The sequence below is a fragment of the Malurus melanocephalus genome, unplaced genomic scaffold (genome assembly GCF_030028575.1).
Source record: "Malurus melanocephalus ecotype Western Australia unplaced genomic scaffold, MMel_1.1 scaffold_184, whole genome shotgun sequence".
Classification (NCBI taxonomy): Eukaryota; Metazoa; Chordata; class Aves; order Passeriformes; family Maluridae; genus Malurus; species Malurus melanocephalus.
Genome location: NW_026623416.1, coordinates 834,025 through 861,199, shown reverse-complemented (window position 1 = coordinate 861,199; position 27,175 = coordinate 834,025). Strand labels below are relative to the sequence as shown.

Sequence of the window (27,175 nt, the reverse complement as noted above, 5' to 3'; positions counted from 1 at the left end):
CCGCCCTCCCGCCAGCATGGCCGCCGCCGCCGCTGCCGCCTCGCTGCCCGTGAAGGTAAGCGCGCCTCCGCCCAGCCGCGCCTCAGGAGGGAGGAGGCGGTGTCCATCGCCGCTCGCAATCCCTCCCCGCCTCTCGCCTCCGCCCCCCGTCATGGGGCGGCTGTGGGAGCGGGATACTGCGGGTCGCGCCGCTGCCCTTCTGGCGGTGCCGCGCGCGTGCCGGGAGGCGCTGCCTTCCTTCCTCCTTTTCCTTCCTTCTTTCCTCTCTCCYTCCCTCCYKCCCGCCCGCTGCGCCCATCCCCGCTTCCTGCCGCCTTCCCACCTTCCCGCCGCGCCTCCTGCCGGGCGCGGGCCCGGGTKTGCGGCGGTGCGGCTGTGGCGGGTGGCGCCCAGCCCGGGCACTCCCTCGCCCAGGCCCGTGCAGAGGCTCCCGCCGCCGTCCCGGAAGAGAGGATTTTTAATTTATTTATTTTTTAAAAAAAATCTTTACTTTTAAGAAAGCTGGCGGCCTCCTTTTCCGGTTATCCGACCCGGGTGCGGTGTGTCGGGTGGAGAGAGAAGGAGRAGTACTGCGGCGGGACTGTAACTGTGGGCTGTGTTTGTAAACGTGCACGGGTCTCAAAAGATTTGCAGAAGTGAGCAGCGCGAAAGTTAGCCTTTAAGACTTTTCTCCTGTGTATTTGAAAAGCGGTGGTAGCACCAGGGGCGAGCAGGCCGGGAATCGGGCTGAAACTCCTATATTTCTGCGRTGAAGCAACTCCCCATTGTTCTGATGTGTAGAAAACAATTCCAACCTGTCTTTAATATACAGGTTTATTCTCTTAACTGTAAATTTTATGCACCTTGATTTTTTCTCCTTTTAAGCAAAAAATGTTTGTAATGCTATCTTTGCCCATTCCTCAGTATACCCAGAAACAAAAGAGAGAAATACAGAAAGATTTGTTGACAAATGTCAAAAGTATCCATAGGGGATCAATACTTGACATGTACTTGTGTTTAACACCCTTAGACAAGTGTAGGCTGTTACAGGACTGATATCTCTGTGCCTTGGGCTTAAATCTGCTTGGGGGAGTTCACCAAACACCTGGTGAAGAAAGGCATACACTTCAGTGATTGTTACTTGGCCTCCGACAGAGAAATGGATTTGATTTTTGTAGTTACTGATGTGATAGCTTCTTGTTAGGTTTCACTTGTGTTGCTCTTCATCCCAATGTTTGAGATCACCTATATAATAGTAAAATAATYTGTGTTTCACTCTACTGCAATGCCATTTTATTTGAGATGTAATTCGAGATAATGCTAGATACAGTCTCCATTAACTTTTACAAGTTATAAGTTTCTTGTCCCTTTGTAGGATTAGGATGTAATGTCTGAAATGGAGAATACACTCTTAACATCTTCCCATTCTTGACGTCGTTCCTAGATGTGAGGTCACTCCTCTGGCTTTTGAGGAGACATGAAACTGTTCTCCCTTCATCAACTCCTGTCTTCCCATCCCTTCAGTGCCTGGATTGGTAAGAAGCAATAGAACTCAGCTTCCCTGACAGAGTGTTGTGGTTTAGAAGTGGTGCTCTCCAGTTTAATGTTCCCAGTGAAATCATGCAAAACGATGCGTCTCCTCCCCACCTTCCCCTGCAGCAGAATGGAGAGGAGAATTGGAGGCACAAAAGATGAAGATCATGGGTTGAGATAAGAACAATTTACTGAAAACAACAAGATAAGAAAGCAAAAGGCAACAGTATTAATAGCAAAAATATAGGAGAGAGGTGAGCAGTTCATATACAACTGCTGACCACTATGCAGAGCCCAAAAATACTAAATTGTCACACTCCCCTGATCAGGGRCGCCTTCCTGTTTCTGGAAAATTGTATKAGGTGGTATAGAATAATCTCTGTGTCCTAGTCATGGCTCTCTCAAGCTACTGGAAAAATTAATCTTATCCTGTCCAGAAGAGGGTATCTCCASCACTGAGCCTAGAGCTTCTGCATTCCTTTCATTAATTCACTAGAAGGCTTGGAAAGCAGAACTATAGAATCAGACTTTTGCATCTAGCTGCCAGATACAAACATTATTTCTGGAGATTATGTAAACTGGAAGAAAAAGAACTGTCTGTCAGATAAAATTAATTTTAGGATTAGAACTGTCAGCTGCAAGTTGACATTACATGATTGTAGAAGCAGCTGTTTCTAAAATCTCTTCTGCCTAACTTTCCTTACACTGGAGTAGCTCTGCAGTGAATTTTAAGTGAGCCCAGCATTTCTCTRTCCAGTGTTGCCTCAGTTGGCCTGAGGGCTGACCAGACTGCCACTGAGGTGTTCTGCAGTGGGTAAGAAGCCAGAAAAAAAAAATCAGCATAGTCTAGGTCTTCTGTAATTTGGTCCTCTGTGCCCTGGGAGCTGTGAATATTTTGGAAGCTCATTGCAGTGCTGCCACTTCTGACAGCATGGCTGTTGGTGTAAAAGCCTACTCATGAACTGAACAGTGCAGCCAAAGCACATAATGATGGTGCTGTGGCAGYAGATTTAGGGAGGCTGAGAGCAAATTTGGAAGAAGACACACCTGGCCATACTGTCTCAAGCCAGGCGTGCTGCTTTCTGTACAGGAGCAGTCAGTGCAGGATCCATCCACTGTGATGGATCTGCCGTTCGTAATGRTCTTAAATTCATTGTAGTTCCAAAATAACTTTTATGTTATGCATCTGTAGCTGCTCTCTCCAGCATAGCACTCTTTTCCTCAGTCCCAACAACTTTCACTTTGCAAGGTGTAGAAGTTCAGAAAGGTAAGCATTCCCTTTTGAATGTTCTCAATCTTAAGTCATAGGGCACAAGTAAAACAAGTGTTGCGCCAAGCTAAAACTAGTAAAGTTGCTGAAGAAACCTTTTTTTTCCTAGATCAAAAAAAAAAAAAAAAGCACCATTTCAGTCCTATAGTCCATTAATGTAGCAATCATCCGTGTTTATTGAATGTCACATATAAAATGTTAAAGATGGTCTTTTGTTCATTCTGAGTTTCATTRTTGTTCCTGTTGCATACCTTCCGGAGTTCTTAAGGCAATATGTTATTACTGTGTCTAATGTGTATATAGTTTCTAGGATTTTCATGAGCAGTCTAAGTCGGAACCTTTGTGATAGCTAAGCAACACGAGTAACATGGGAACAGACCCATTAGTACTACTGCAAACAATGATCTAGGTCTTCCCTGAAGYTTGTGTCAGTATTCAGGGTCCGAGTATGTGGGTTTTTACTATTTTCCTTTGCACTTCTCCTTGTGCTCCACAAGGGGGTAGCAAGGGGAAGTAGGAGATCGCTTAACACTACCTTATCGTATCAGTGTTTGCACCACCTGGTGTGGAAAGCTTTGTTATTTTAGAGGTATTTGATATGTAATGAAGACCACAGAGCCTCTGCTTGTTGAAAAGAAATGCTTGATGAGCCAGCTAATACAATGATCGAACAAATTGTGTCTCTATGAATGTGAAAGTAAGAAAAAGCTAGAGTGAGAGGCAGTTGGGTGTGTGTTGTGGAAGGGGGGGTGTTTATGTTGAAGTCAGGAGGTTTTGGGAAGTTTTCAGTCCTTGTAATGAGTTATGTCAGGATGGTTCAGATTTTGTTTTTCCCTGATAAGCAAATAAGTTATGATATGAATTCAACTTGAAAGTGAAACAGACCTTACAACAACTGGTCGTGTTGAAGAAAAAAAGAAGCACTAGCTTTTTCTCTGTGTGTGATAAATGGTGACATCACTTTTAAATATCATTACTAAGTTTTCAGTTGTAAAAAGCTTGACAGAACTGATTCCATCCAAAGACTTACAAGTGTTCTGAACACAAGAGAAAACTTGACGTGATTGAAAATCTAACTATCCCTAGAGTGACAGAAACCAAGTTACTTTCCAATGAGGAACTAGAAACAAGAAAAATCAGATGCATTTTTCTTAGCTAGAATATGCAATCACAGGCAAATCAAGACACAACAGGGACTTTAGTTGGGGAACCTCTTAGATTTTGTCAGGTCAACACAAAAAACTATTTTTTTCCATAATTTTTTCTTTATTTTGGAAGTATAATACCCTATAGAAATGCCTGTGTCTGGGTTACAGGTATAGTAAAGTTAATTTCCTCTCAGTATCTGTTACAGTGCTGTGTTTTGGATTCAGAATGAGAACATTGTTGATAACACACTGATGTTTTGGGTTTTGCTGAGTCATGTTTATCCTAAGTCRAGAACTTCTTTTTTCCCTGTCTCATACTCTGCCAGGGAGGAGGTAGMGGGGYTATGCAAACAAAACTAGGAGGGAGCATAGCTGGRACAGGTGAACCAAACTGTCAAAAGGGATATTCCACACCATGGGRCATCATGCCCAATACATAAACTGAGGGAGTTACCCAGAATGGCGGCCAGTCTGGGTTTGGAAATGGTGATCTGGCATTAGTCAGTGGGTGGGAAGCAACTATACTGTACATCACCTGTTTGTCCCTTTTTGTTTTTATTTTTATCATTTACCCTTATTACCATATTTAATGCATTTTCAGTTATTAGAGTATTCTTATATTGACATGCAAGTTTTATGTTGGTTCTTCTCCCCCATCCACTGGAATGCAGGAGGAAATAAGAGGGGTTTGAGCAAGTGGCTGCGTGATGCTTAATTTCCAGCTGGGCCCACGACAGCCTGGTATTCAGTATGGTGGTTATGTGTAAGATCTTTCCTCCACATAAACAAGAAGCCTTTGTTATAATGGGCTTTATACATGTATTTCTCACTCATTACAGACATTCCCAGATGGCGTTCTATTTTTGTACTGGATATAAATGTTTAATTGGCACATTTTTGTGGATTTTTTCATAGCTTTTTTTATTTAGTATCTTAAAGAGGAGAATCATGGGGTAAGAAATTGGCAAGCTAAATACAGGTGTTTAAAATCAGGTATTTGCAATTTRTAGTCTGGAAAATTGTGATGGGCATATTAAGCTCTGTAGTCTAGCCTCATCTCCAGAAGAAGATACATTTTGTGGCTGCCTGGTTAGTTTTAATTTTGCAGTTAAATGTAAATTGAAAGACTAACATGTATTTTCTGTGTAAGATTGGAATTATTGGTGGAACTGGCCTGGATGATCCRGATATCTTAGAAGGAAGAACAGAAAAATATGTTGACACTCCTTATGGCAAGGTCTGTATAACATTTGTATTTATTACTGATTTTTTTTTGCCTGTTTTCAAGATGTTTTTATGCTTTAAGAATTTTTAGACTGGTAAATGAATGTATAAAGGAGGTGCTGGCAGAAGTTATTTTGGTTGCTATGTTTTGTGGGATTCTTAGTTTGTAGAAACAAAGTATTGCAAAGATGATGTGCAAAGGAGACTACACCTCTTCTCATTTGTAGATAGATGAATTTAGAAACTCAGTCCTGAATTTGTGGTCAAGGGATAAACCCTCTCTTACAAATTTGTGCTGATATGTGGCGTGTATTATCTGTCAGATTGCTACAAGAACCTTTCTGACTTGCAGAAAGCCATTTTTTGAGGCATATGGAATACTATTTGCCATGTGACTACTGAATTATGTTTTCCCTGCCAATGTAAGAACATTCTTATAGCTACATTATTTGAAAAATATTTGAAAACAGTAAACTATTATGACTGGTATTTTGCAGTTCCCAGTGCTGATGTTGGTCCTCCTGTGATCTTTCAAATTACATTAATAACAATGAAAATGCAGTCTATTCGATTTTTAAAAATACTAAATAAGCTTATAGCTATTAATATTCCAGCTGTCTTCTCTCCYTTGTCTCCTTCCACTATTTTCAGTATGTCAAAATTTTTGTATTGTATGGAAAATGCTCTGAAACCTTTTTGGATTCTATCTCCAGATATGGAAAATACTGTTCTCCTGCAGGCCAACAGATGGTGTTCCAAGCAATTTTCTCTTCATCATTGAATTTTGAAGCTTCTAAAAAGCTTTGTTCAGAATAGATTTTCAATTAGATTGTTTTGCTTTCTGGATGGCTGATCTTTAGTCTGAATCACCTCTTCCCAAATGGGCAAAGTATCTTTCTGTTTTAGAAAATTATTCTAGGGGCTGCCTCCCTTTTTCTGGTCATGGGTATATTGGGCAAACAAAGCYGGGGGGAGTTCAACCTTTCAATTCAGCCTTTTTTGCTTCCATCAGGAAAATCAGACCATGTAATGTAATACTTAAACTCCTCTTGTCCCTCCCCAAAACAGTGTACGTAATTTTGTTCCTAAACGAGCTCACAGGTAAAATGGAGTCTTGTGGARTCTCTGAGATAGTTTTTTGCCACAAGTGTTCCCTGTTCATTATGTTTTCTGTTCCAACTAACTTCTGAGGTGAGACCAGGGAAAAGGTGAACAATACTTCATGCATATTTATGTTACAGACAAAGGAGCTTTATTTCAATTGTTTGTTACTATAATAATTTGGGGTTAATTGCCCAGGGTTCTATTCTTCCTTTTCTGTTTTGCAGCACTGACTTGGGTTTGTATATCAGTCAGATATATTTGACTTGGGTTTTATGACAAGAGGGAAGTAGTTAAATACTTTTATGAATTTTTAATGTTTGCAAACTTTTTATTGGCTGTTTTATTGAATCCTCCTTTAAAAATACCACTCTAGAGGTTTGAATTCAGATTGTTCCATTGGAAATTTTTTATTGTCATCACTCCTGGCTATGTCTGAGATAACAGGTACAGCATTTGGAAAGAATTTGTGGGAGAAAGGGAGTAGAATGGAAGTACCCATTAGCTATGTTACGTGGCTAACCCATAGTTTGAAATTTCAGTTTCTATAACTTTATGAACATACCAACAGTTGGTCCAACCTTATTCATCCTCTTTATCATTGACCTGGATGAAGGGATAGAATGAGCCCTAAGCCAGCCTTAGGCAGGAAGGCGGAACTAGCAGATCTTGACAGATCCTTTCCAACTCTAACAATTCTGTGATTCTGTGTTCTTTATTTAATATGTTTTAATGAACTGTGATGCAATATCTGCAATTCTTTTCTTAAACTGTCCATTTATCATTTCACAGTACTTTCTTTGTTCCAAGTATTTATTTTTCTCTTCCATTTTTCTACAATTCATGTGCAAAAAAAGATATTCAGTATGTCACCTAGAAAAGGCACAGAATGTATCTCATGGAAATCTGTGCAAAGGTGTCAGGTGGCCGGTACTGTTACACAACCATCCTGAAGCCTTTTGAAGTGCCAGTTTGGGAGCAGATGGGAAGGAAGCCCTGACTGCAGCAAATAGATTTTGAAGCCTGTGGATTTCAAAGCAGTTATGTTCTTTCTGGATTGCCAGTGTATGCCTATCTCCAGAATTTAGTCGAGTTYTGTCATGGGAATGAATATCAAATAGCACTTTTATACCCCAAACTTTTTGAAAATTGTTGTGAACTTAAATCTACCTCTTGCAATAAACTTGAATGTTACTTGTCAAGCAAAGAGTCCAGTCTTCAACTTACTGATCTCTTGATGGGAGGCAAGAACTTTCGCTGGAAAGTTTTTATATYCTTCTGTGGGCTAAGTGCTTATTAATTCAAACAGCAAGTGTGTGTAAAAAAAATCCCAAATGCTAATTTTGTGAAYTGTCCTTGTTCTGGAATATTGAAATGGCAAGTTGCCTTGGCTGCTTGACAGCAAGGCTTTTGCCCTGTGTGAAATTTCACTCTTAAAACCAAATTTGGTTCTGAAGAATTTATGTAAGATAAAGATTAAATACGTAAATAGCAGTTTAATATCAACTTAAGTATCAGTTTAATATTAAATGGAGACTTGAAAGAAGTCAGAATAACTACAGAATAACTAAACCTAAATTTTTGGGAATATTTCCTTTAAAAAAAAGTAGTAAGCGTCTGCTAGAATTTAAACATTGGTGATTAAGTAAATTGTGGTGCTTTGGAGAGCTTTCACATGAATAATTACCAAAAGGAGCTATGCAATAGAAAGTAGAAGGTGATTTTTTATTAGAAATGKCTATCTTTAATATGGGACTGCCATATCACTTCCCTGTAGATCTTTGCAAATTTTCAAGTATGCAATAAAGTCAACAGCTGTAAAACTAAATGCTAATTGAAATATTGCAGCTAGCATTATAATTTTGTTTGTATTCTAACAAGTAGCTGGCAACAGAACATTTCTGCATGTGAATATGCGAGYCTTTCAAGACACTTGCAAATTTGTGATCAGTATATAAACTGTGATTTTGCTAGTCGATGTTTTAACAAAAAGGGAAGCTAGAACATAGAATATTTCAGGTCCCTGAAGGCCAGGAGCAGAACAAAGCCCATGGAGCACTTTATTTATTGTAATGGTGGTTGATGACTCGGAGGCTGCCTCTCATAGGCATGATGATCCATCTCCATGGCAGTGTACATGTCCCTGCTGGACAGCTAAAAWTTAAGTTCTCTGTTGTCCTGGCTGGTTAGTAGTCAGAAAGATTGTATTTTCTTGTTGCACATCTGTGAGAGAAGTCCCTGGACTGAGCAAATACAGCACTGCTCCTGCCACTTACGTACCAGAATTTCTCTATCACAGTTCACATCCCAAAAGCAGTACTTCCAGCAGCATGGAAGAGTGAGTTTTTCAGGAAGCTGGAGGTGAGTGAAGCGTGGGTTGGAGGAATCCAGAACTCTTCACACCCCTGCTCTGAGCTAGAGGCCCTACTTGGAAAGGGGACAGAGAAGAAGTGCAATGGAAAAGCACAGATTAAATGTGATTTATGTTGGAAGGGGGCTTTAGTAGAGAATGGCACCTATTTAGCAAAAAGAAACTGCAATTTACATGAAAAAATGAGGCATGCTAACCACTTTAATGGTAGTATGCACATGCTACTATTTTAATGTCTGAAATACTCTCTTGATATGTTGGGAAGTATTATTTTCAAACTCCAAAGTAAAGAGTTGCAATATTTATGTCAGTATGAGCGCAGAAGAAAATTGCTATAATCCTCCTGGCCTCCAGTTTGATCTTTCTATTGCAGACTGTTTTACTTATCTGCCTTACAAATTACAGAACTAGCTCAAGAAAATGTGAGACTACAATGGTAACAATGCAATAGTATTTTCTTCCATAATTGTTGCACTTATATTGAGGCAATACTAAAGGTTTCTAATGTGATTGTCAGGCTGTAACTCATTCTTATTTGCTTGTTTTGCAGCCATCAGATGCTTTGATTTTGGGAAAGATCAAAAATGTGGACTGTGTCCTCTTAGCAAGGTAAATGGGTATTTTAAGGGGGCTTGTATTATGCATTTTAAAGTTTCCTCATAAGTTTTTCATTAAGTGAACTGAATTTCTGCTCTAGCATCATCTCGCTCTAGCATCATCTTGCTCTGTGTGGTTGTTAGCAAAGTCCGGCAGAAGTCTGGGTTTTTTGTGAGCAAATTTGATTCTGCAAGGGCTGAGAATATTAAAAATGCTGTCTAGGTTAGGAAAAAAATCCAGTAGGTGGTATTGCCCTAATAAGAATGGCAACCTGCAAGACCTGTTTTTATGGTAGGTAGGTGGTCATGAWAACCTCAGAATTCATCTACTCATTGTCTATGCAGATTTCCTTTGTGAAGTAGAGACAATGTCAGCTTCCAAATTAAGTATGTCTCTGGTACCACTGTAAACTCCTCCAAATCATTCTCTTCGATTACTGAGTCCTCTGCCTCTTACAGTTATTGCTTAAGGGGCTGCTTCCCCTGCAGTTTCCTCCCTGTGTCATTTTTGTTCTGACATTTTTTACTATACTCAGCAGAAACCCTGGAAAAAGGATCTGCAGAATGAATGTGGAMATTTCACACTGATGTAACCAACTTGTTACTAGATTAAATACTAATGTTAAGAATACTAACACAGTTCTTGGCATCTGGGGAGAATGGACAGAGCAGGTGCTGATGACAGGGTCCATCAGCAGGTCCAGTCAAGTGAAGGTGATTAGTCAAGTACAGGATCCATCTGGGGAGTTCAGGCAGGAGCGGGAGGAGGTGAGAGACAAATCTATAGCTTATGTCTACAGCCCATGCTGCTCTGGAGACAAGCTACAGCATGGATGTGAAGGCCGTGTGAGAGACAGGGCTAGAGACAGGCACAGCTGTGACATAGCTCAGGCAGGAACGAAGGCTGGGGCCTGAGGCTGGAGGCAGGAACACCTGGGCTCACAGGCATCAGGAGTTTGCATAGATGCCAGGGCACTTAGGACCCAGTGGTGCACTCAGGGCTCAATTCTTTTCATGCCAGTGTTTTTCCATTAAAGCTGCTGACTGCTAACCATCTCTGCAACTGCACTTCTGTCTGTGGTTTTACTTTCCTTATCTTTCATGGACTTTGCTCATGTGTCTTATTACACCTGGACAACATTTTTCTCCTTTTCACAAATGAAATTCTAAGTCAAGATATCATAGCTGTGCTGTTCCAAAGCAGACCTTGGACCACAGACGTCTGAACAACTTGGCTGTGGTTTACCTCCTCACTGGGATTTATTTCRTATAGGAAACTTTTGCTTTACTGTTAGGGCTAAGGTACCTGCAAATTTTACTTTGTGTTTTGGCTTCTGAATCAGATTGGAAAAAAGGACATATGTATTCTATAAGAAGATAATGACAGCAGCTGYAATAGAGCAATAAATCTGTGTGCCTATCAATAGCTTATCAGAAATGCTAATGAGAACATTAGAACAACATGAGAATCCTGCCTGATAGGGCTTTGTCATGTCATGTGCAGTTCCTGAATGATCCAATTCTTAAGACTTTTTGTCCTCTGAAAAGATGAGCTGAGAAATTAAGTTCCTTTTCTCTTATGTGGTTGAAAATAATTTTCCAATGCATCTAATCATGTAAGTGGTGTACTTCTGTAGCAAAGACAGAGATAGCACAAAAGTTTGTGCTTGTAAGACAAAGTATTTCCTGTCTTGGTGAAAAAGAATAAAARGAGCAGCAGTGTGAAGTCATTCTTTTAATATATGAAAGCTGTCAGATCACTTCAAGATCAGAGAGAAAAATGTGATGATTCTACTGTTTTCTTTGGAAAGATGACAGAACACAATGTCCTGTAACGCACTGTTCTTTGTGTGGGAGCATATAAGCAACACTTCTGGGTGGAAAATTCATGGAGGTGTATATAAACCTTTAAAATTTCCTGTATTGTACGGAAAAGCGGTTTCAGAATCTATGGAACTGACTTAGAAAATTCAGGGAAGAATCCTTATTTTAATTTTGAAGCTGCTGAAGTATATTTGAATTGTATTTTTAAGATTCTTTTTGTTACAGTCTTGAACATATAATTTTGYGTTTAAAAAGAAAATTTTACCAGTGCTTTATAAATTGAAGAGAAGCTTAATAAATTTGGGAAAACAAAATACACCGTAAGTAGCTGAAATGGTCAGTTCCATTTCCAGTATTGTTAGTGACAATATGTTTCCTGGAATCCTGTTTATTTGGGATAAGGAAGGCAATTTCATTCAAATATATTTTACTCTCTTGTAACATGTATCTTTGCAGACATGGAAGGCATCATACAATTATGCCATCAAACGTCAATTACCGTGCCAATATCTGGGCATTGAAAGAAGAAAATTGTTCTCATGTTTTAGTGACTACTGCCTGTGGTTCGCTACGAGAGGAAATACAACCTGGTGATCTTGTCATAATTGACCAGTTCATTGACAGGTGAGTAAGAGGGAGAAAAAAGAGGACAAATGGGGTTAAACCATATAAAACATGTTCATGTTTAGTTTTTGTAAAATGAGGTGATAGCCTCAGTTCTTCTGTCAAAAAGCAAGACTCATACAAGAAAACGCGGTAGGAAATAGGAATGCAATTACAAGAAGTTCCATTCTAACAGAGATAGAAGTGGCAGGCTTTGGAGAATGTCCATGAATGAACTTAAAGTATAGCTCCAAGAAGAGACTATTCTTCAGAAGAAATCTCCTATTCTCAGATGAGGGAGAGAAACACGAATAAGAGCACAAGCCATTCCGAGTTTTATGAAGAATCTGAAATGGGATGAAGAGGTGCAAGAAAACATAGTAGGAGTCAGCTAGGAAAATATATGCCATAATAATGAGGTCCTGCAGAAGAGAGATTCATGCATCACAGCAGCAAAAGAGAGGGAGTTGTTTTAAAGCAAGGATAGATGCTTGTATATCCGGTTTGTTAAGAATCATAAGCAAGTAAATAAATTTGTTGCCAAAATCTGTGTATGYCAGCTAGTCTTGTCCTCCTTGATTATCTGATTAGAAAAATTCAAGCAAATTTGGGGGCAGAATAAAGCTACATTTAAAGATCACCAGCAACACCAGTAATTCAAAGATGTGGTTGCACATTTTAAGGATAAATTTATTTTTTATACTTGGAGGTGTATTATATCTTGAAGTCTTACTTGGGTATTCCACCTAATTTAAAGTATTTAAAATGGTTTGTGCAGCTCCTTTGGGCATTTGTGGTATCGCTGTTAATATTTCATTTCCAACTGAACACGTAAACCTAGATTTGTTCCCTTCAGTGCAGTGCTGTTCAAATTTTGACTTACAGACTTTTTTTTTTATTTTTGCATGTGTGACTGAAATGCTTTTTTTCTTGTAGGAATAGGATTTAAATATAGTGTATCTAAATTACTAAGTACCCTGCAGGGGCAAGCCCCATATAATCTGCTTCYTCTTATACCAGAGTTGATTTATGGGTGGATATCAGCTGTATTGCTGACAGTGCTCCTTTTTTTTTAGTATTGATACTGATTTATGTAGGAAGGATATTAAGTAAATTTTGGGGATGTGGTTTGGATGATTGTGAGTCAAGCYCCAGTTATTTTGACAGCATTATCATCTGCCAGACACTTGGGTAAGTGAGGAAAGCCTCTGCTTGGCATTGGTGTACCCCACCTGGAGTACTGTATCTAGTTCTTCGCTCCACAGTGCGATAGGGATATGGACAAACTAGAGAGAGYCCAACAGAGGACTGGAGCATCCTCTCCTAAGAGGAGAGGCTGAGAGAGTGGGACTCTTCAGCCTGGGGAAGACTAGACTCAAGGGAAATCTCACTGATGTGTAGAAATACCTGAAGGGAGCGTGCAAAGAGGAAGAAGCCAGGCTCTGCCCAGCTGTGCCCAGGACCAGAGGCAATAGGAGCAGACAAACACAGGAGGTTCCCTCTGAACATCAAGGAACACATTTTACTGAAGGTGAGGGACCACTGACACAAGTTGCCCAGAGAGGTGGTGGAGTCTCCATCCTTGGAGACACTCCAAAGCCATCTGGACATGGACCTGGACAACCCATTCTAGGTGGACCTCCAGATGATCTCCAGAGGCCASTTCTACCCTCAACTATTCTGTGATTTGTGTCTTCATTTAGAGTTCATTCACATGGTCACTAGTAGTAATGATATAGCCTATTTATGAGCAGTGTTTCATTCAGGAAAGTAAGTTTTCATTTTGATGTAGGCAAGTGGAAACTTGTTGTGACTTGTTTAATGACTTCAGGAAACAAAACAGCTTCTCAGAAATGCATGTGAGAATGTTTCAATGTGGAAAACTATATGTAATATGAATCCCCAACTTGGCCATTTAATTCTGAAAACTGATATGTCACTATAGTCGGTCTCTTTTGACAGCTGAATTTCTGTGTCAAGTCTTTTATTCATTATGTTCTATGTCAGGSAGTGTTAGACTGTCAGGTCCTTGGAGGACCTGGAGGTCTGCATTTAGCCCTTCACAGTGGTCTAAGAGTGATTGCATTATATAAGTCATTATGAAAACAGTCCTACTGATGGGAAGATATTTTCATGAGACAAAATATATTAAGTTGTCCACCAGAGTCTGAAAAGATAGAATTTTTCTGAAATACCTTCTAATGAAAGATCAGGATTCTGCAAACAGCGTTAATAGTCTTTGAAAGAAGGTACTGGTTAAATTTCTAAAAACAGTCAGTGTTTTTCTTGAAAGATACTCTGGCTTCTCTATACTGATTAACCCATGCCAGATACTACATAGGAAAGAAGTCWTGGTCTAAGTGCCAAAGATTTACTGAAGCCACCAATAAAATCAATGCCTTCTAGTGTCAAGGTACTTTTTAGTATCTRGGCTCTCTCTRTATATATTCTCAATAAAGATAATTCCTATTCTCAGTTCTCCTTACAGATATGAARCAAAAAGAAGGAATTGTGAATAGGRCTGGGASAAGAKAATAAATTGAGCAGAAAACTRTAGGCAGCTATTGTACTGCTCTCCCTGGSCATGTGCACTGTGAAATTAATGACAGGATTGCAATATGAGGAATTGTGTACGACTTTTGCCTAGCATAGGTTTGACTTACAATTAGTATRGAACACTTAATAGGTGTAATTAGAACTATACAAGATTTCCAAACTTTTGAGAATCTGATCTTTCAGATCATTACCACCCCTAGTGTTTGATTGCGTATATAGTCTTCACATTCTTTGTGCTTGTTTTGTGCATTTAAACAATAAAATATAGGTTTTGTTAAATAAATACAAAAATATTTATATTGTGTTCTACTTGCTTCCAAATCCAAAACCAGCCACTTGGTACTACAGGCTGCAACACATGTTTCCTTCTTTAAAAAATACTTTTAAAATCTGTGATAATTTTTTTTCTACCTTTGACTCTTGTTTGTTAATTGCAGCCCTGTTAGTCAGTTGACTGCATCAGGCTGGTTGGAGGCTTTTGAATACTTTCTGTGTGGTTTGCTGCTGATATTTGCTCGGCAGAGAAGAGCATGACAGTAACTACTTACTTGAATGACTGAGCTCAATTGGGGAGATGCTGAAAATAGCTTCCTGTAACAGCTGCCAATTTTATTGTTTCCGTTCTCTGTGTCACATACACAATTGTAATTTCTGCAGTATTGTTACGCTCTTTTGTAGGAGAATCTTTTTTCAGTGTCCCTGAAAGATGCAGAGCTTACTGAGACTGCTTTCTATACAGTTGATGCCATTTTCAATTTACATTCTGTTCTTTATTTACCAGTAGTCTGATAATTCAGTACTACTGGAAGAAGGATGATGATGAAAGTCTTAAGAGGGCTGTTTGTCACAGATGAAAATGATGCGTTTGTTCACTTGCTTGAGTTGGATTTTRCTTCTTAGAATCAGTTGTGGTCAGAATTGCCAGAAAATTGTGTGTTACTGTAATAAAACCAAAATGAAGGAGCAAAAGCCACCTTACTGTCTGATTAAAACRTGACTGTTGCTGCAGAGACAGTGGGATATAATATCCAGGTGTGTTTTAAACCTCAAGATAGAGGAAAAATTGTCTTACATGTGAACACRTGTGGTCCATTGTTTAAAGAGTTACAGGTCTTACTGTTGTTACTTACTCCAATGCAGTTTGTRTGTATGGTGCTAAATGTGGTGGGTTTTCTTTATGAGGGCATGTAGTGATGTGGCTGGTATCGTCAAAGAACACAAGGTGTCTGACAGGCAGATATTAATATTTATGCAAATGTGATCTTTCCTTGGGGCATTTCTGATTTAAATTGCCTAACAACATCTGAAATACTATGATGCAGGAAATGGATTATGACTTTGACCATTTCCTCCAACTCTAAATAATTCATTAGAAGACAAAATAGAAAAGTGTGAAAAATCACATCTTTCTATTTGAAGCTTTTCAGTATCCCATAAAGGAAAAATTAATACTAGTGTTTCAACTGATTTTAACAGCTGTATTCCATTTTCTAGATGTTTCTGATTTGTCCCTGTCTTTCCTCATAATCTCATTCTTAAGGCTTCCCTATTGATTCTTTTTTCCAAACCTTCTCTAATATTTAACTTGTATTTAAAACTTTTAAGTATTTCCTAGTGACTGTATTGTGAAGCTGTTACAAAAAGTATTAYCCGCAGATACTTTGTATTTCAACTSTAGAGTGATTTTAGGCTTTGTCTTCATTTTCTCCTGCAAAGCACAATATGTGACAGTCTGCAGGAAAAGAAGGGAGTGCCTGAGAACGTTGTTCCCGAGGGTTTGCACCACCCAGTTGGGTGGATTAGCTTGAGGCAGTGCATGAGAGTAAAGTGATGGTGGGTAACAGTTCCATGTGTCCCAAAATAGCATGCTCAATGATAATTTCAGCAGCATGTTTGACCATTACCATGCAAGGAAACAATTCCTCAGTTGAAAGAAGAGAGAAAAAGGATGCTTCTACYTGGAAGCTGGCAGTGCATGTGTRTGTGATACTTCTGTTGTGAGAACATGAGGACGCGCTGTTCCAAGAGGTTTATGATTGAATTCACACTTCGTTCATGCTGGGAGCTTGAAGCTTGTAGCTTGTAAATTCCCATTCTTTCAATGTAGGAATGCAGTGATATGAACAAGTTCTGTTTTGACTAGCCTTGTGGTAATTGGGATTTTATTCCTTCCCTTTCTTAAAGCTTACTTGTACTTTTTTTCCAGAGGTTACGTGCCTCACTATTAAATTACCTGATGGTTTTGAAGTAGAATCACAKCACACTAGAATGTGGGTGTTCATGTCATTTAGGAACAAATCAGCATTTCAGTGTCTTGGTTAACAAAAGGTTTTCATAAGGAATTGACAATGCACCACTGGAGTAATGGTTTTCTACTCTTCAGCTCAATTCTCAAAGGTTTGTACACAGGCAAAACYGAATTACAGGTGGTCCCTAGTATCATACCGATTTTTTTCTACTGCTCCCAGGGATGCTGTGTTTTTTTTATTTGTATCAGTTTGTTGCTTCCTCTTCYGTTTTCTGTCTGTTCTAAGCATGTTTTCTGTTTTTCTAGGACAACTAAAAGGCATTGTACTTTATATGATGGACAGCATTCYGGTCTCTCAGGAGTATGTCATATTCCAATGGCTGAACCATTCTGCACCAAAACCAGAGAGGTTAGTGAATTTAGTGATAGTATCAAGTATGGCACTTACTTGTGATATATTAGTCAAATTGTGGATTCTTAGAATACAGAGGCAATATGCACCTCTTTATCCTGTTTCTGTGATACATCATGGTATTAAAGATAAATGTAACATTTGGAACACATGGGAAGTAAAAGATCTTGTGCCTGTCTTCCTAAGGGGGAGGTATGCAAAAGAAATCAATTGGCAACAGATTTCTCCAGAGTGTCAATAACAGGGCAAAAGATCCTTATCAAGTAACCAGCCAAGAAAACAACAAAGTGAACAAAACAATTAGGTTTAGAAATTAGTTCACTTGTGTTCTGAATAAAGCTGCACCTGCGGTAGAGGCACTCTACATGCTTAACACTAATATTTAAATAAGTAATACTTTCACATTTACAGAAATTGCAGTATTGCATTTGTACATAGGTGGTGGGTGGTGGTGGAGAGTCAAGGCTTAAGATGCTAAATGTTGAAACATGCCAAAATTATTTTAACATTTTTTTCTTTGTTGTTGCTCTCAGTTGTGTTACTTCAAGATTTTCAGGCTTCTTAGACTAGAGAGCATGAAACACTTTTTTATTTTTCAGCACCTTTATAAGCTTCTGGGAGGAGTGTATCTGATTAAATATGTCACCTCAGTGTATTCCTAGAGTTGAGGAAAAAGGAAGGTGAAGACTGAACTGCACGTTTTGTGGTGCTGTGGAATGCTCTGATCAGAAGCTGCAAGGATTTACATTCTTCAGAGGAGCAGGAGTCTTACAGAATCAGTCATACCCATCTAACAGATGTGCTCTTTGCAAGCTAGACAAAGCTGAATTGTGAAGCAGGTGGCACAATCTATACCCAACAAACATTGTACTACTGATCTTTTCTGCTTTTGTCACCAATTCACTTCAGTGTCATTGTGGGTTATTTTTGTTAATTGGCCACACTGTATTTTGGAGATGTCCACAYTGGGATCAAGGTGTATTGCAATGAGCTAAAGATATTTTAAGTCTCATGAAGAAACAAGCCACTCTAYATTATACATGAGTGTGGTTTTCCCCTTCTTCCACTGGACAGCAAATTGTGCAAAATACTTYGCATTTTTCTTGCAAAAAGAGCCTAGCCACATGCTCTTACCAAAGATTTATTGGCATTTAGTTGCTTTCTGTCTGTGAGCATGATGTTACATCACAGCAGATGCAAGGAATTTATTAAGAAGCTGATTCAGAAGTATTAGTACTTTGGTGATTGGAGTACTTCACACTGTCTTTTTTTTAAAGTAAGTACTTATACATAACACATTTCTCAAGACTGCAGAAAACATATCCCTAACTAAGATTAACTTTCTTTCAGTTGTTAACTGTTACATTTTTTGAAAAGCCAGCAGAGAAGYGTGCCTTTTCAAACAGAGGAAAAACATTTAGGTACTTCCCAGTCTCACTTGTGATCATTATCTCATTAGCCTATGCATTCTAATCAGATGTCTTAAAGCCTAACAGATGTCTTAAAGAACRTGTGGTTTTTGAGCTCTTTGTGAGGCTGAGAAGGAATATTTTCACTTCATTTGAAAGTACCAGGTGAAAGTGACATGAATTTTTTCCTGAAACTATCTCTGAAAATTGTTGCAATACTTTCAGCCCAGTTTATCCCAATTCAGAAGAATTCCACAGATAAATGCAATAATAATAAAGTCAAAATTGTGGCTGTAACATACTATTTAAGGAATTTTGCATGAAAATGTTGGAAAACTTCTTATTATATTGCATTTGTGAAAATATATTAAAATATTCTGGTTTAGTTGGTGTATGCACTGTGGATTAAATGAGAATTTAAATGGAGTTTATCTTTTTTYCTGTGAAGTTTCGAAAAACATAGGGTATCTTGGTTTTACTGCTTTTAGAAACTGAGGTTCAACAAAACATCTTATAGGCAGTAAATTTGGAACTTTTATAAAGAGTTTCAGAAAGGTACTGCTCAACTGTGTATGAAGTCGTGACACCATTTGTTGATTTATGAACAGTGTAATTAACTGGCATTCAGTTAAACATATAGTCAGAATTAATAGCAGCAATAAACCAAAATATTTGGTGTGATTAATATTAGATTAACTTACAGCACTGAATGAATCACAGAATATTAAGGAGTTGTAAAGGACCTTAAAGATTATCTAGTCCCATCTGCTCCTGCCATGTGTAGGGATGTCTTCCACTAGAACAGGTTGCTCAAGGCTTTGTCCAACCTGGCCTTGRATGCTACCAGTCTTGGGGCATCCACAGCCCCTCTGGGCAGCCTCTTCCASTGTCTCACGACCCTCATGTTAAAATATTTCTTCCGAATAGCTAACCCCTCTTTCAAATTGGTCCTGTTATTCCTTGTCCTATTGCTGCAGTTCCTGATAGAGTCCCTATCCACCTTCCTTACAGAACCCTTCAGATACTGTAAAGTTACTAYGATGTTTCTGTGCACCCTTCTCCAGGCTGAACAGCCCCAACTTTCTGTCTGTCTTCATAGGAGAGGCTCCTCCTTCATTCATAGGAGCCCTTTGGAACTTTTCTAGCAGTTCCACGTCTTTCTTACAGTTAGGATCCCAAAGCTGGATGCAGTGTTCCAGGTGGCATCTCAGCAGAGCAGAGTGACAGAATCCACTCCCTTGCCCTGCTGGCCATGCTGCTTTGGACACAGCCCAGGATCCCGTCGGCTTTCTGGGCTGGGAGTTAACATGTCCGGGTCATGTTGAGTTTTTCACCAGCCATCACCCCCAAGTTATTCTCGACAGGGCTGCTCTCAATCACTTTTCYACCCAACCTTTAGCCGCATCTGGTATTACCACAACCCAGGTACAAGACCCTGCWCTTGGCCTTGTTGAACTTCATGGGGTTTGCACAGCCCCACGTCTCCTGTCCATGTTCCTCTGGATGCCATCCCTTCTCTCCAGTGTGTTGAACTGCTCCACACAGCTTGGTGTTGGTGGTAAACTTGCTGAGTGTGCTCTCATGTCCATGTCATTGGCAAAATGCTGAACAGCAGCAGCCCCAACACTGACCACTGGTCACTGGTCTCCACACAGACAATGCACTGCTGACCATTACTCTGTGCATGCAGCCATCGAGCCAGTTCTTTRTCCACCCAAATCCTTCATTCTCAAATTCATGTCTCTGATTTGGAGACAAGGACAGTGTCACAAAATCAAGTTAATAAACCACAGATTCCTGTATGTCTTTCTATGGCTAATGCCCAAAAACTCAGCTTTACTCCTACAAACATTCGTGCAGTCTCATGCACAAGTATCCTGCCCCAGCACGTGTGGGTTACATGCACACCCACCCTTTTATAAGAGTGCAGACTTACCTGTGTATGTGCATCTGTAATGGCACATGTGGGTACTTCAGCTTTATGATGTGCTGCTCCTCACAATCATACTAGGCRGAAGGCAACGAGAGAAGGCAGCCCACAAGGTCATGTAACACTTGAGCTGCTGCTGCTGCTTGTTTGATCCATTTGTGTTGAGTCTAGGCGTTTCACAGTGTTTTGCTGGGAACCTGCTCCACATGGCCTAAGTCATGATGCTAAGAAGTTTCTAGTGGTGTCAGACTAGGTTTTTCACTGCTGCTGTGTTATGAAGGTCCCTCCTGGCCTACCACATTTTTCATGCTGCTTTCTTTTCAAGCTTTTCTTTTTGGTTGAAGGCCATTTTAAATAAGTGTCATTGTAGTTCCTTTCGCTTTCCTATTCAGGACAGTGATGGATATCCTAGTCCCATTCACCTAGGCTGGTACCCTCTTATTCCCACTGTATCAACTGGCATTATCCAGGCCAATTACCAAGAGAAAAAGTTGGGATTATTCTGCATTATGTGAGATCCTAATTGGAACTATAAATAATGTGAAGTACATGCTACATCAAATGTACAGGTCAGCCACTGGCATGAGAAAATGGGGTAATAATTTCTGCACAGATTCCCAGGGTACACTTTGRAGTATGTTCTTGCAGAGTTTCTCTTTCAAAATGTAAATTTCTTACTACTGTTCTCACTGGCTCAGTTCCACCATGTGATAATGTAGTGCTAAGTGGAATGCTTTTACCATTCCGGTTGCAATGTAGACACAGTGTAAATATGCAAAAAAAAAAACTGGTTTGCAGTCTTCCTGGTCTGCATTAAAAGCATTAATCCAACTGATACTGACAAAATCAGACATCCCTGTTTGTAGGACTGTTAACTTTTCTTATTGGACGAGGAAAGCAAAACTGATCTTTGGTTTTGGATAGCTGTAGCCATATGAAGTGTGACTACTTTGTATAAAGTTAACTAATGTATGCAAGTTTTTATGGGATGCAAAAGCAGTGCATGGGGGGAATTATTTCCTTTCCCTGACACTGGCATGTTTTGCAGGTTCTTATTGAGACGGCCAAGAAGCTGGGGCTCCAGTGTCATTCCAARGGGACAATGATCACCATCGAAGGCCCACGTTTCAGCTCTCGAGCAGAAAGCTGTATGTTTCGCAGCTGGGGAGCTGATGTTATCAACATGACTACAGTGCCTGAAGTGATTCTTGCGAAGGAGGCTGGAATGAGTTATGCTAGTATTGCCATGGCAACAGATTATGACTGCTGGAAGGAACATGAAGAAGCAGTGAGTGAAAAGTTTTTCCTCTCTTGTTGTCCTTAGGGATTTGGATGAGAATGTGTAGGTTTTGATCAGAGTTGACATACTGTGCTAAGTCTGTTCTTAATTATGTTAGTATCCCTGAGTCATTCTTGATTAATGATTGTGAAAGTAAGAATGGAGTCACTTGTTGCTCTCATGCATTTTCATAAACCTGCCTCACTACTAGCAAAACCTTTTGTTTCTTGTTGTTTGAATCAGGATCTGTGAGTATGTAGCTTATTAATTCTGTGTGACTTGCCTTCCTGTAATTGGCCTAGTGTTTTTTATTTTGCAGCTCTGTGCAAAACAATGTGTATTTAGTTCTCCTATTTACAATACAMAAGTATAAACCATACACACACAGAGGAAAGGTATTTTTACTATCTAAAAAGACTGAGATATTCTAAGACTTCACTTTTAGACTTCTGAGTTAAATATATTTGGGTGTTTAAAATATGTGCCATCAAAATTGAGAGACACCACTCAGTTGTATTCTGTTTCTAGGTTTCAGTGGATAAAGTTTTAAAGACACTGAAGGGGAATGCAAATAAGGCTACAAGCATACTCCTTACTGCCATACCTCAGATAGGCTCCATGGAATGGACCAACACCCTGCACACTCTGAAAGTAAGTACACGAATAAGAGCTGATGAGTACCAGGGATAACACATGTTATATGTTACACAGAACACAGGTATGTTACAGGATGCTTATGTGTAAATAAAAGCATTTCAGAGTAAATGCTTCAAGAAACCGAATCCATTCAAGAAGGGCAGACAGATTCTACAAGGTTATCACTAGTTCTGTTGCGAAAGTCTAGCTTCAGTATTGCAAGAAGTTTTGGAAAAGGTTAAAAAAAATTGACAGCTGTATATGGTTGATACAGGGTGTTATCCTTCATAAGACACAAATAAATGAGATACAAATTAAGCTACAAATACATTTGAGTGTCCAAATAAAACCCTGATCTTGGATCTTAACACAATGGAGAGTCAAGTGGAAGAGACTGAACCAAACCAAAAACATTATGCTCCCTTTAATATGTAGAAGAGAAGTCTGTTACAAGATACGGATAATAATCAGTTTGAAATTATTAGAATTGTGTTCTCTCACAGGTTTCAAGTCCAAAGCRCATGAAAAAACAAGGAAAAGAAAAAACATTTTAAAGTATATTGGTGAGGGAATTTTTAGGCAGAATTTTTGTTAGATAATGTTTACTTAGACATTTTTTATCACCTGCATTACACAGGCATACTTGAGATTCATTTGTGGCTATATCAAAGAGGGAAAAAACTATGTTAATACAGTTCGGATGTCTATCCAGTTTCTCAACAAGTTTTTTCTGACAAATAGCCACTTCTGGGAGTACAAGATCATTTAGCATGAGAGCAACAGGATTATATTGAGCTGGTGTGGGAGACAGGAAAAGATAATTGAAATGCTAAAGACAGATTGCAGACAGAAGTGGGCCAAAGGGATCCCTCTTGGCAGAAGCCCAACAGTCTGGAAAGGAGGAAGCCTGTTGAAACTTTTGAAGGAATCAAGTCTCTGATAATTTTCCTCTCTAACTTCTTTCTTCCTTTTTTCCAAAAATCCGTTGGCTGAATTTTGGATGAGTAAGAAGGATAAGCACAGGCATAAGTCACGTCTTCATATATGTGAAAGTGTGTTCTGATTTGGATAAAATTTCTGGTTTTACTTTTGATATGGTTCTCTTGCATAGCGTTTTGATGCTCACCAGATGCCAAGTACCCATCAAAGCTGCTCTCTGACTTCCCTCTGCAGCTGGACAGCAGAGAGAAAAGATAGCTAAGGGTTCCTGGGTTGAGATAAAGACCAATAGAGAGAGAGAGATCATTCATCCAATAGGAGAGATCATTCATCCAATACTATCACAAGCCAAACAGGCGCCAATTAGAGATATTAATTGAATTCATTGCTAACAAAATCAGGGAGGGATAATGAGAAATAAACCCTTAAAAGCACCTTCCTTCCACGCCTTCCTCCTTTTCAGCTCCATCTCCTACCCCAGCAATGCAAGAAGACAGAGAATGTGGGTTGTGATCAGTTCATCACCTGAGGCTTCTCCCTCTGCTGAGGGAGAGGAGCTGTTCCCCAGCTGCACCGTGGGGTCCCTCCCGTGGGGGACAGTTCTCCATGAACTTCTCCAATGTGGCTTCATCTCAGGAGCAGCAGCTCCCTGTGAACTGCTGCAATGGGAATCCATCCCATGGGCACCAATCCCTCTCAGGCTGCTGCAGTGTGGGTCCCTGTTCCATGGGGTGCAGTCCTTCAGGGACAGGCTGCTCCAGCCTGGGAGCAGGGCTCCTCTCTCCATGGACCTCCCATGGGGTCACAGCCTCCTCTCAGGCAAAGTATGTAGCCTTTACAATTAAAAGTAATTCTCTGCATTGGCAGAAGAAGCATTTATCTACTGTGACTTTGTATTTCAGACAACAGTGCAGTGTTCAGTCATCCTGCCAAAGCAGTAACAACCTGGATGGACCTTGAAGTTTGAATGCTTTCAAGCAACCGTGGATCACTTTTGAACTCCTAGAGGTTGTATCTTCAAAAATTATTAAAGCTTAAAAGAATGGACTCAACATTGATCAATGATTCTTTGTAAGGCAGCTGTTAAAATCTTTGTTGGCTTGATCATGTATAAGATAGTTAAAATTAGATTTGAGTATGTTTTTAACTAAATATCTCTACTGACAAACTGTATCAGACAGTGGTCAGACAAAAGAAGTCAGTATCCTCTATTCAGTGGTACCTTTTAATTGATGGTAGAAAGGAAAGTCTAAGTAATATTGTTGTTGCAGTTTCATAAAATAAGGTCTAAGAAAGCAGATTCACAGGCTATTTGTGTTGCTGTTTCTACCTCCCAGCTTTTCCTTCAACAAGGCACATGGTTACAATTCACTCCAGAAACATAACAGAAAAACTGAACAAACAATTTGAAATTAAAATTGTACTATTTTTATACATTATCCATATTTTTTATTCCAGTGATTTTTTTAAAGCAGTGTTTTTGTTTTGTGTGCTGGAAGATGTGATTTAATAATTGTGGTGGTTCTGTCACAGCAGCAGTTGTGTAATGTGTTAATGTTGAAGAGGCTGAGGTAATGCCTAAACCAAATTAGTGCCTGAAGATGTGCTTACGTCACTTACAGAACTGTACAGAAAAAGTGCTTTGCTGCCAGTGTCCCAAACACTCTGCTGGCCATTTTCCACTTCATTGAACAATTCCAGTTTTGGTTCCTGTATTAAGTGATGAATGTGCTCAAGTGGTTTGAATGTATGCATTTCAATTTTTTTAATACAGTTTTATTTTAATAAAATAACCTGCTGCTTCTTGTCTAGTAAATAAAACAAATTAAACATAYGGTTCTTCAAGATGTGTGGAAACTGGATTTTTTAAAATTTCCTTCTAGTCCTTATAGCTCACAATGAACTTTGCCATTCATGGAACAGGTTGCTGATGATACCTTGTGAACAGCGCTTTTAGAAAAACCCTTTATAAAATAGTATGCTGCTCAGAACTTTATGTTCTAAGTCCCTGAACAGCAGGGATTGCTGAGGGAGAAATGGATCAGAATGCAAGGAAAAGATCACAAACATAAAAGGTAAGGATTCTCATAGTAATGTTTAAAAAAAAAATTAATCTGAAGAGGAATATAAGAAGCAGGTGTATAAGCATTTTAGCTTCCTARTATTTTTCTATTAGACACCCAGTCTCCTGCTGCAAAAGTCTTTAGATTTGGACATATTCTTTGTAGGAAAACCAATAGAAGTCCTTTTCAAATACCTGGGAAAATAGCTTAACCTGTTGATTTTTTAAGAACTTGGATTGCAGGAGCCAGAGGTTGAACATACGTTTCATTACCTTGCACTAATCCAAATAATATATCTGGCCTTAAGAATGGTTCCCATTTTTATCTTTCTTCCGTAGGCAGTTCTGGTGAATTGGATCAGAGCCAGGAAATTCATGTCTGGGTGTTCTAAGAGAAAGAACTTTCTGGGTGTCCATTTTCAATCCCCCTGGGTTTCTCTTTTTGCATTTGGTAGTGACATATAATGGTAATTGTTATGCATATGTTTTTTGTTTTCTGTATGGGTACTTGGTGTCACAGGACAGTGGCACAAAGCAGGTGMATAGGTGGTTTTCTTATACATTTCTGTTACAATTTCTTCATATGCAAAGCTGATGAGAGCACTGGGTAAGGATGGATGCATCCAGAGAGTTACAGAAACAGCACAGTGTCCAAGTGGAAACCAATAACAGGTGGTGTCCTTCAGTGGTCTGGGACCACTACTGGGTAGTATTTTCMTCAATTAAAGAAGGTAGTGGGATTGGGTTTGTGGATGGCAAAAGCATTGAGCTGAGGGGTGCAATTGGTTACCAGAGGGAAGGGATGSCATCCAGAGGCACCTTGAGAGCTCAAGGAGTGGGGCCCAAGTTCAACAAGGCTGAGCAGAAGGTGCTGCATTTGAGTTGAAGCATRGGTGATTGAGATCAGCCTTGTGGAGATGGACTTTGGGGTGCTCGTGGATGAAAAATTGAACGTGGGCCAACAACGTGCACTCACAGCCCAGAAGTCCAGCTGTATCCTGGGCTAYATCAAAAGCAGATTTTGGGAGSTGATTTCACCCYTCTGCTCTCATGAGACYCTATGTGGAGTACTACATCCAGCTCTAAGGTCTTCTCTAAGAAAAATGTTGGCCTGTTGGAGCAAATCCAGTAGAAGGCCACAAAGATCATCAGGGATGAAGCACCTCCTAAGAGGACAGGCTGAGAGATTTGGGGTTGTTCAGGTTGGAGAAGTCTCTGGGGAGACCTGGCCTTTCAGAATTAAAGAGGGCTTATGAGAAAGATGGAGAGAGACCTTTCACCACAGCTTCTAATGACATGTGTCGTGGTTTAGTCCAGGGCAGAAAGCCAAAGCAGCCATGTTTCCACCCCACCACCTCCGCCTGGAGAGGCAGAAGGAAGAGCAAAAGCCMAATTMACATCAAAATTTAAGGCTTTTAGATAAGGTAATTGAGAGAAAGATACAGATATGCTCCAGAAATAGTCAGACAGGAACAAAAAAAAACCCCTTAAGTTGCAAAATAGATTTATTATTAAGGACTAGTAAAAAWCTWCTGCACTGGRGATGGGAACAGAGATAAGGAAAAATTTACAAGGAAAAGAAAAAAAMCAGACATTTTAAGACACCTGTTATTCTCTCTGCAAACCTGTCTCTCCCAGCTTGCCCCTCCCCACCCCTCCATGCCTTCCTGTGTGCACAAGGGGGCAGGGATGAAAGTTTRRCATAGATCAGACTGCTCATTACCGTTATTCTCCAGCACCATRGGAGGAGTCCTTACAGCTCCAAGCTGTGGAAGTTCTTTTCCGAAGAAACAGTCAGTGTATAACTGCTGATGGCATGGGATTCTTTTCTTTACCTCRTGGGAGAAAGGAAAACAGTCCTYCAAGGCTGGCTGCATCATTTAAGCGGCGTAAGGCCACTCTCTCAAATCTCCTGGCAGAACAGAGTTTCTTCTAAGCATCAACTCACTTCAGATGTGGGGGGGCAACCTCTTTCCCCCTTTTGGCTTATGGTCAGTCCAGTCCTCCAAGGCCAGGTTTTTTATCTCAGATGCAGGGCCTCTCTTTTCTATACAG

The 27,175-nt window shown here is 39.7% G+C and overlaps 1 protein-coding gene across 1 annotated transcript; it reads left to right on the top strand.

The window, feature by feature from the left end:
- On the top strand, positions 1 to 24,892 carry MTAP (methylthioadenosine phosphorylase). Its single transcript, XM_057373075.1, has 8 exons — positions 1 to 55; positions 5,081 to 5,167; positions 9,177 to 9,235; positions 11,503 to 11,670; positions 16,760 to 16,862; positions 21,253 to 21,492; positions 22,012 to 22,134; positions 23,961 to 24,892. The coding sequence occupies exons 1-8, from the start codon at positions 17 to 19 to the stop codon at positions 23,997 to 23,999; spliced, it is 858 nt and encodes a 285-aa protein (XP_057229058.1). The 5' UTR covers positions 1 to 16; the 3' UTR covers positions 24,000 to 24,892.
- Positions 24,893 to 27,175: the final 2,283 nt, after the last annotated feature.